This window comes from Lipotes vexillifer, unplaced genomic scaffold (assembly GCF_000442215.2).
Source record: "Lipotes vexillifer unplaced genomic scaffold, Lipotes_vexillifer_v1.1 scaffold466, whole genome shotgun sequence".
Lineage (NCBI taxonomy): Eukaryota > Metazoa > Chordata > Mammalia > Artiodactyla > Lipotidae > Lipotes > Lipotes vexillifer.
This window is the reverse complement of record NW_006796103.1, coordinates 1,649,454-1,660,338: the sequence shown is the minus strand read 5'-3', so window position 1 is coordinate 1,660,338 and position 10,885 is coordinate 1,649,454. Positions and strand designations below refer to the sequence as shown.

General features: G+C 38.4%; 2 protein-coding genes across 3 annotated transcripts in view; one reads left to right on the top strand and one right to left on the bottom strand.

The window, feature by feature from the left end:
- The window catches only part of CENPP (centromere protein P), a 231,549-nt gene that overhangs the window by 136,166 nt on the left and 84,498 nt on the right, over positions 1–10,885 (top strand). The gene's annotated exons all lie outside the window — the stretch shown is intronic.
- Positions 6,073–10,885, bottom strand: part of ECM2 (extracellular matrix protein 2) — a 24,996-nt gene continuing 20,183 nt past the window's right edge. For both annotated transcript variants that reach the window (XM_007468176.1, XM_007468175.1), the window contains exons 8-9: positions 9,970–10,296; positions 6,073–6,241 (exon numbers count right to left, since the gene is read on the bottom strand). In XM_007468176.1, the coding sequence (XP_007468238.1) occupies positions 6,073–6,241; positions 9,970–10,296 (496 nt within the window). The remainder of the gene's footprint in view (positions 6,242–9,969; positions 10,297–10,885) is intronic.

Below are 10,885 nucleotides of genomic sequence, written 5' to 3'. Positions count from 1 at the left end.
GTTTTCTAAATCGGGAAAGAGATGGAATAGATATCATAGAGGGTTTTACCCAGCCCTTGGAGGTTTCACTTAAACAGCAGAACATGAGTATTTCATTCTTTTATGTCAGCATTTATGAACCTAGTAATTCATGTTTAAATGATGGCTTTGGAAAGCATTGTCAAAGTTGCTGTTATGGAGAACAATCAGCTGATTACTAAGTATTACCAGTTGTCAAAGCATGACTTAATTTTTTATAAAATATACTCTGTGTCTTCTAATGTCCATGTCAGGAAATATTAATAAGAGAAATTATTCCTTATTAATTTTATGACCCTTTATAAATATTTATTGCTTTTCCTTTAAAAAGCCTTAAATTTTGCAGATTTCTTTTTGTTTTGTTTAGGAGTAGTATTAATATCAACTTTGGACAACTCATGAGCTGATTGTTTAGACTGAGGAATCAACAGTCATTTTAGTACCTACTTTGTACACAGAATGCAGGGATCCAAGAAATGAATTGTCTCTCTTCTTCTAAGTTTTACAATCTTTTGGGGAAAACAAGATACACCTCCTATCCATCTACCGTACAACACTCCACATGCAAAGAAATAATCAACGCAGACCTCAGTCATAATACCAGATCTGTCTTTCCTGAGGTTGGTGGAACAGATGCCGAGTGCCGAAGGGAGGGGTCACTTCCCAGGGAGCTGGGCTTCTAGGCACAGCTTGTCTTGTGCCTTGGAAGCTCCTTGAGATCAGATCATTTGGCTCAAGTCAGATGGAGACTTATGGTGTACTTGCTCCCCTTGAAATTGGAAGTCGGTGCTCATTAGGGTTCTGCTCCCCTGCCCTTCTCTTCACCTGCCCCTCAATGTGTATCCTTTCCTTTGGATTCCACTCCAGCTGGATTCCCACCCTCCTGCCTGAATTCCATGGTGACCACCCCCCCCCAACGTCAGCATATTCTCCCCCAAATTGTCCCTTTCTTAGAGCTTCTCAGCAGTATCAATGAGACTCAGAGCAGTTCTCCTTTTTGTCTCCTTTTCTCTTTGTGTGTGTCCCTTACGTGGTAGATCACTATCCACTAATAGTTCTTCTCTTTTCTTTTCTTTTATTCTCTTTCTTTCTTTTTACATTTAATCAGTTCATTTTATTTTTAATATATTCTCAGTTATTCATGGCTTATAATGTCCTTCTGAGATTGAGCCCCTCAGAAGACCACAGGTGGTCACTAATTATGGCAAACTTGCCCTCAGACTTAATCTCCACAATGAGAATGTAGATATTTTTTTCTTTCTTTCAAACTCTGTCATACCTATTCCTGTTCCTGCTTGTTCTTCCTGTCACCTGTGCTGTGTGGGTCCCACTTATTCTGTTTCTAGATTATTACAGTGGTGGCTCTTTTTCCTTCCTGAAACCATTGCTTTCATGACATACTCCTCCCTTCAGAGTTTTTTGGTGGTGCACTACATTTCTCATCACAGTAAGTCCTGCTGGCCTTCCAAGCCGTCCCAGGCCTCTTATTTCCTGTATAATCTTTTCTCCACTGGTGAACCTCAACTATGCTTGGCTCATGCCTCTTTTAGTCAGTCATTCCTTCCCCCTCAACTGATTCAAATCCTATTTCAAGGCCCAGCTCAAGCCTGTTGATCTTTTCTTCTCCAAACTCGGTGCTAGTTATTTCCTGTATCATATATACCACAGGCTTCCTTTATTACTCCTGATCTAAATTTGTCAATTCAGGGAAGCCATTTTTGCCGATAGCACACAGCATTATGCTTAACATAATGTGTGGCACCAGTAAAAATGTGGGATTTTATCCTTTAGCTATATACCCATCATCTGTGGCTTAAATTTCCACATACTTACCAAATCTAAAATTATCTTGAAACAAGCATTATAATTTATTAACACTTCCCAATGAATTTAAAGGTTTATACTACATAGTTTGAACAGTTATTGGAATAATCACATTCTTATGTGTGAATGGGGTATCATCCTCACTGCTCTTAGTGGTGTCCATGCAGACCAGGGGCAGATTTCAACTAGTGTAGTGGGTGGTGTTTTCCATGTTAATAAAAGCAGTCATCCCTAAAAGTAGTTAACTTTAACCTCACAAGCCTGACTCCTAAGGGATGTGTGTAGAGTCATTTGACAATACAAGCCCAAGGAGAGATTGTTGTATCTTCTCGCTCCTGTTGGCAGCACCTGCCAAACCAGGTGCCCTGCACCCTCAGATTTAGAGGTGCGCCATATGCACTCTCAGGTGTCCAGACTTTCCACTTTGGGGACTTCATTCAGACGATGCATGTTAAGTCCAGACTCAGCCACCTACTCCCTGTCATTCCCAAGCGCCACACACTCACCCTCAGGATGCTGGGGTCATCCTGACCTGCCCTCTCCATAGGGAGTGACACAGTCTGACAGAGACGAGGATGTGAGCCCAGTCTGTGCACACTACAGCACTGTGCCATGTTGTGCCTGTCCTACAGAACACGTACTCATGCTGACTGCCTTTCAGGGTGTTTCAGGTTGGAGGTCAGTAGTCTTTGGTCGTGGCAGAAGTGCTCAGGGCTGATCCCACCCTAGGAGCTCCAAAGGAACAGACACATCTACTAAACTTCCTTGCCCTGGCATATTCAGAGGTTGGCTGTGTCCAGGCAGCTGTAATCTGCATACCTGAGAAGCGTTTCTTCAGACCAGAGCTCTCCAGCGAAGTTCTCTGAAAGTGTGGGAGGAGCTGAGCAGAGGATAAGGGCCAGGGACTTTGGCTGAATGTTCCTTATGATTCTTAAAACTTGATGTGTCATTTATATAGTACCTTGTCTACTGGTTTCAAGAAATAAGGGTGGTTAGGGAGGCAGGCAGGAACAGTGGCAGCTAACCCTTTCTGATGGTAGCAAAGCTGTTTTGTCTGAAGAGTCTGTGTACTTCCTCTTTAGGGACACTTCCACCCCCGGGCACCATGAACTCCTAATGAGCCATGCTTGAAAACCACTGATGTGTTCATCAATGCATTTATATTCACACAGCATGCTATTTTATAATTGAATCAAGTGATCTCAGAAAAGTAAAATGACTACATAATTATTGGAGACCAAGATGGGCACCCAGGTGTCCTGATTCCTGGTGTAATTATTTCCTTATGATTCTAGGCTATATGTTTCTTTAACCACATCTTATCTTTAGTGCTTTTTGAAATATTTTAATCTACAATAAGCCAAATCTCAAAAGTGAAAAGTTAGTTAGTACTCCTCGTACTTATGTGCAAAGATGACACACCATTAATATCTTCAGACCATAGCTGGACCAGGATTTCCTTAGTGTACATATGTATTAGTAATTACAGCATATTTCTGAAGCCAAACAGAGCACCTCTTTATTTTAAACATTATATATCATGAAGAATGTTTGCTATATGGACATTTATCACTTTTTTAAAAATGGAATTAAAGCTTCTATCCATAGTATGATGAAGTTTCAAAGCAAACAAGTTCAATGCTGGACATATTTTATATTTTAAATTATAAAATCAGAAATAAAAGCATCTTACAACTTAAAAACAAAGCTTTCATCAGTCATTTTGATTTTTAGCCTTTCTAGAGATTCTGCTCCCAACAGGGCGTCCCTGAGTGCACAATAGGGTCTCAGTGTGTTCCTGGGCCTGGTGTTACTCCAAGGCTTCCAGGGATTGCTGTGTCTTACTGCAACTTGTGCTGTTTGCACACTCTAGAAACCCACGATCTGGGAGTACCCTCAGGCCCAGGCAGAGGGGCCTCAGGAACTCAGCATGCTTCATTGCATCACCACCCTGTTCTGCTGACTTCATCACACTTGACCTGTTGATTTGATTGTCTATTTGATTTCCTGCTTATTGCCCCTAACGCAGTATGCATTGCCAGAGAGCAGAGACCTCATCTGATCTATTCATCCCTGTCTCTGTAGAACAGCACCTGGGACACATCTGATTAAAGTCAGAATGAGAAATGAATGCTGGAGTGTTTCAGTATTCATCTGTGTTGTCCAGGATGCTAATTCTTTTGACTCACCTTATTCAGTTTGAGTCCCCTCTGACAACAGTTTTGTTTACTGTTTAGGTTGCCTTAAACCACTTATGTCAATGCGTTTATAGTCACACAGCAAGAAGCATTGCACAAGGGTTCTTGTTGATTAAATGAATAACCGTATCTTCTTGTTTTCATCTGTCTCTTACATTCAACTTGGCCAGTTTAAATTAGCAATGCTTCTACATTCCAAAACTAGTTATAAATCTCAACTTTTGTTCCATAGGATTTTATTTCTCTTCTTAGCAACTTGGCTTAAGCCTTTGACCCTTGATTCTAACAGTTTGTATCATATTATTATTCTTTTTCATTTTGTAATCTCAAAAACCTAGATATTAAGAAAAGGGGCTTAGGGCTTCCCTGGTGGCGCAGTGGTTGAGAGTCCGCCTGCCGATGCAGGGGACGCGGGTTCGTGCCCCGGTCCGGGAAGATCCCACGTGCCGCGGAGCGGTTGGGCCCGTGAGCTATGGCCGCTGGGCCTGCGCTTCCGGAGCCTGTGCTCCGCAACGGGAGAGGCCACAACAGTGAGAGGCCCGCGCACCGCAAAAAAAAAAAAAAAAAAGAAAAGGGGCTTAGAAATAACATTAGCTTAAATGCGATAAATCAAACTTACACATCTTGAAAGCTGTCCAGATAATAATCAACTTTGGTTGAATATGCTGGTTGCTGTCAATTTTATATGAAATGTTGGCAATTATAAGTATACTCACCGTGCATACCATACTTCCTAGATGCTTTTTATTCTCTGGTTCTCATAATGACCCTGTGAAGTGGGGCTGGAAGGTTCTGAGGATGGTGAGAGAACTATTAAAAGACTGAATAACTGAAGTTTGAAAAATCAGAGTAACCTGCTCAAGGGGGCCAAGACTAGAACTTAAGTTCCTAATCTGGTGTTTTTTCAAGGTACTAAACTGAGAGTAACAAGAAAAGACAACGTGGTTTCTGTATGTGTCTTTTACAAATTACTTTAGAAATAAAGATAAAAGATCATTATATAATGAAAATTTTAATATATTATATGGTTTTGTTAGGGTCTAGTACATAGTGAATACTAATAGCTTTATGTTAAATTGAACTGAGTAAAAAGATACATTTGAGCAAATTAGGGCAAAGAAAAGAGGTACTAACAATGACCAGAGGAGCAAAAATTTTTTTAAATTTATGCATTAGGTTTACATTTACAAGGTTTAGTCAAGGAAAATTAACATATATTTTAAGCAAACTCTACTGCTTCCCATAAAATCTTTTGATCTTGAGCAAAGAATAATGAGGGTGATCTTAAAATACTGCTAAACTTTTTAGACTTACAGAGAAATTTTAGACTTACAGAAAAATTACAAATATCATATAGAATTCACATATACACTTCTCCCAGCTTCCCCTAATGTTAATAACCACATACTTAGCCATAGTACAATTCTCAAAACCAGGAAATTAACTTTATAGTAGTGTTTCAATTCCACACGTGTAATTAATAGAAGGAACTAAAGCTAAGACAATAATTAAGTTTATTTATACCAGTAATTGTATCATAGGGTCTTATAGAAAATTAATAAATTATTGCTTTAGCAGTAGAATAATAAACAGAACACTAGTTCATAAATTCTACCTATTATTTTTTCCTGTTATCAACTTCTTGGTCTTGAACCATAATATACATAATTTTTAAAAGGACTTAGGGAGTTCTTAGCTAATAGCAATACTAAGATCTGTTGTAAAGGACATGATTATTTTGTTCCAGATTCTTCCAGTCTAGTTCAGTAGCACACAACATCCTATTCTCATGAGAAAACTGTGCAATGAGATGGCCTCTTTCTAGAGTGTAAAACTGAAACCTTCACTAAAACTGCTAGAAGACTAAACCTTGTAGATATGTCTTTGGCTGTTCTTATGTGCATTGGCGAATCAGGTTGGCTAGCATAATGATACTAAGTATAACATGACATTATATCTCTCTTATTGATGAAAGATGCTACTGAAACAGATATGTGACTATACTTTACAAATGACAAAGAAAAACGTGGAATTACTTGATATTTTGTGGTTTAAGAACAACACTTGAATATGATCTTATGCATGAAAATGCGTAGGATGATATTTCTCTTGTTTTTATATAGTTGTTTTCAAGATGAAGATGTTCCAGGGTTGAATCACCATCTTCTTCAGAATTGCAAATTTGTTCTGGAAGAATATTCCTAAGGAAAAATAGACATACAAGTCATAAATGATCCAAGTAATATTCTGCCTTCATAATTTAGGAGTTAAATTTTACATTTGTTTTAAAAACTCTTTTGTTTTTAAAATAAAATTGGATCCTTTTCTTATACACCAGAAAAAATTTCAAATATGTCAAAGATCTACATGTGAAAAAATGAAGCCATAGAATAGTAGAATAAAACATGGTCATACCCTGGGAGTGGGGGAAAAATCTTCCTATGTGTGACTCAAAAACCAGATGCACTAAAAGAAAAGATTAATAAATTGACTACAGGTTTGTTTGCTTTTTTAATGCAAAGTTAAAAGACAAATCACAAACTAGGAGAAAGTATTTGCAACTTATATTACTGATAAAGGGCTAATATACAAAGACCTAAAAACCTAGGAGGAGAGGGAAATGAGAAAAAAAAAAAAAGATACCTGGGTAACCAGTTTACAGAAGAGAAAAAGAAATGGCATGTAAACAAGATGCTTAATTTCATTCATGATAAGAAAGATGTAAATTGAAATGATACTGGCATACCACTCTCACTTACCAGATTTGCCCAACGCCCTCCCAGAAAAGTCCAAAAGTTCATTAACATGTTCTGATGATGAGGCTCTATAGGATCAAACATCATTGAAGGAAATTCAAAACAGTACAGCCCCATGGATAGGAATTTGGCAGTATCTAGCAAAATTGCATGTGTATTTTATACCTTTCACTCAGCAATCCCACTTCTAGGGATCTTTCCCAAAGTTAGATTGGAAAAATACAAAATTACATTTGAACAGAGTTGTACGTTGTGGCATTATTTATAGTATAAAAAAATGGAAACAATCAAATGTCTATCAATAAGGAACTGGTTGAATAAAATGTCCATATAGTGGAATACTATTCAACTGTAAAAAGGAATGAGGAAATTCTCTACATACTGATACGGAGTGATATCCAGGATATACTGATAATTTTTAAAAGTGAAGAACAGAAAAATATACACTCTAAAATGTCCATATAGTGGAATACTATTCAACTGTAAAAAGGAATGAGGAAATTCTCTACATACTGATACGGAGTGATATCCAGGATATACTGATAATTTTTAAAAGTGAAGAACAGAAAAATATACGCTCTTTCCAGAGAGAGAGAAAAAAATAATAATCCTTTGGTGTAATAATTTGTATAATAATTGTGAGAGGCAGTAGGGAATATGAATGTGTGTATGTATGCTTATATTTTAAAAAAATAACACTGGGATCATCAATGGGAAATTAATTTAAAAGTTTAGGGGCTTCCCTGGTGGCGCAGTGGTTAAGAATCCGCCTGCTAATGCAGGGGACAATGGGTTCGAGCCCTGGTCCGGGAAGATCCCACATGCCGCAGAGCGACTAAGCCCGTGCGCCACAGCTGCTGAGCCTGTGCTTTAGAGCCTGCATGCCACAACTACTGTAGCCCACGCGCCTAGAGCCCGTGCTCTGCAACAAGAAAATCCACTGCAATGAGAAGCCTGCGCACTGCAACAAAGAGTAGCCCCTGCTCACCGCAGCTAGAGAAAGCCCGTGCACAGCAATGAAGACCCAGTGAAGCCAAAAATAAATTTTAAAAATCTTAACCTATGGGAAAGGGTGGAGTATGGTATAAGGGACAGGCATAGAAAAATATTATATAGAAAGTAGCAATTCCTAAAAACTAAAGCAAATTAAAGACCTATCTGAATATTAAGTTGTTGACCTATTGTTACAGAGAAAACTTCTGTATTTAAGCTATACATCCTTCATGGAACATATTCTTAGGACAAGTAGAACTACTAAAAACATAATAAACTTAATTAAATACTTTTGTTGTTAGTTGTAATAATGGTATTATCATTTTGAAACTATCGTTTATAGTAAATATAAGTTATTGTTGGGAACCTAGATTTTCAGTGTAAGATAAGCAAGTTTAAAACAGAAGGACTTCTCTGTAACATTAAATTTGACTTGGGAATATCAGTATGAACTCATTTTTTTTCTTCACAAAATACATATTTCTGGCAGTCCACTGAAAGGCCTTGAAACAGTAACAAATTTGAAAGGAAGATGCCTGGTACCCAGATTGGGGCCTCTGAACACGATTCCCCAGTGAGAGGAGCTAGGGCTCTTTGGAAGAAGGCTGGCATCGGGCGTAGTGGGGAATATAAAAGTGAGCCATTCAAGATCTACAGAGGCCTATCCAAGGACACAGGAACCAACTCGAAGGACTACCATTGGCCAAAGATGGGACAGTTTAAGAACAATAATTGCAGTTGATTGAAACATTCTTAATATATAAAGCCATAAGTTCATATTGATTCTCCAGAGAAAGAGAGAAAGCCAGAAACAAATTAATAAAGCAAAAATATTTAGGCACCAACCTATTTTTTATCCTGAGACAGCCACTATTAAAATTTTAATATATTTTATAGTCCTTTTCCTTCATGTTTAATGCATATGTATAATTTTTTCCAGTTTTATAAAGATTGGCATAACATTTTATTAGTTTAAAGTGTACAACGTAATGATTTGATGTATGTGTATGTGGTTGAAATGATCATCACCATAAGTTTAGGTAACATCCATCACCTCACACAGTTACAGATCTGTAACCAACTTCATACTCTGCTAGGCAGTTTAAAGGAAAGAACTGAGCCTACCTTTCAGAGTAACAAAGTTGCCCTAATTGAAAAGGGAATATTATTTACAGAGGAAGTCCAGCTATAAAATGTGGAAAGAATGACAAAAATAGAAATTCACCATTTTATTACCCCTAAGGAAATAACAGATGCAAGCAATAAGCATCTGTGAGTGAAAAAACTATTGGTTCAGTGGTGGAGGAGAAAGGTTATAATGGAGATATCAGGCCGTGACCACCTAAATCCCACCAGAATGGAACAGATACTGTATGCCTCCTGATGCAATGCAATAGGAAGCATATAAGCATGACCTAGGAATTATTTTGGCCAAAAAATTTTGACTCTGAATCTTTAAAGCCTTTCCCATCCCCACCTCTTCCCCTATAAACTCTTGACTCTTTCTTTGTTTTATTTTTCAGGAGTTTGTGTTTGGAAATGTAGAGACAGGTAAAAGAGTAAGGGGTATAATCTCCAAGGACAGGACCACAGAGCTCCGGGATCTGCCTCCCTCATTGGCTGCACTAACAAAGCATTCCAGATTAATTCTTGAGACATTCATACTTTCTAGGCAGGGGTGATGACTCTGTCAGCAGACGGAACACACACAGAAAAATGTATCCTCAGAAGTGAGGGAGCTGAATCTCAATAAATTTATTCAGAAAAATCTTGATAGAAGGAGTTTTAATTTTAGCATATACTTAGGTTTTGTGTTCTACAGATTACAGTGTTTGAAATTACATTTGGAGGTGAGATTAGCACCATAGTCTACTGCCTTGAAGCCTCACTTGAACATGCCTCTAAGGTTCTAGGTATTATATAATCATACTCTATTTTTACATTTTTTTACTATGGAAGTTTGCATACATAGAAAAGTAGAAAAAACACTATCATGAATCCTTACATACCTATTATCATCCAGCTCCAACACTCATTAACATTTGCCAATCTTGTTTAATGCAACCTCTTGTCACTTGTTTTCTTTAAAGTAAATTCCAGACATCATGTCATTGTTGTTTAATCCTATATTTTGTCACCCATGACAATTTAAATGGATACTTGAAAAGGCCAGAATTTACCGTATCTTGTTGTTGTTCAATCTCAGAAAATGTAGTGCTTTCATTTCTTGTACCCCAGGTGGTATAGATTTTAATTCATTATGATCCAGAAACAGCTCTCGCAGAGAATGATAAGCCCCATAGAAGGAAACTTGGTCTATGCCATCATCCACAAGTTTATTAAATGACAGGTACAGGTATTCCAGGCCTGGTTCCATGTGACCAAACACAAAGCCAGGGATGCGCTCTATCTGGTTGCCAATGAGCACAAGGTGCAGCAGCGACTTGGGTAGATAGGAGGGGACGTGGTAGAGCTTGTTGTAGGAGAGGTCAATTGATTCTAGATTTCTAGAAAAGAGTAAACAGAGTGGGGACTTCAGGGCAGTGACTGTAAGCTCTAAGTTTTGACAAGCCAGTCAAGATGCTTGTCCATTTTCCTGCCAGTACTCAGTGTGCTGTAATGATTCCCAGTGCAAGTGTGGCTGTATGGTGGTTTGGCTGCAAGGCTAGTGCTCTTACCCGGGTACCTCGCAACTGCTTGAGTTCCTCTCTAATAGAGGAGCACCAGAGTTCAGAGAGAAAAACTCATATCCCAGGGGTAATGCTGAGACCCAAAGAGGTCCCCCAAATATCTCTAAGGTCAAACTTGTATCAGAAATGAAGTCCAGAGTCCTGGCTGACATCAAACCCTAAAATCATCTCTGGTTCCAGCAAGAAAGTAGCAGTGTTGAGGGGTTTTTGCATTCTTGTTCCACATTTGATCTGATGACCTGGGATCTGGGACTTGGGGTAAGAATGAGGCATCTAGAAAAGGTTGTTAATAAGCCAGAAGATCTGGGAAATGTGGTAAACTATCTGGCTTTTTTCAGAGCCTTACCTGCGGCTTCTGCCCACCCCATGAAGACTTTTCACCTGATGAAGACTCAGTTGCCCTGAC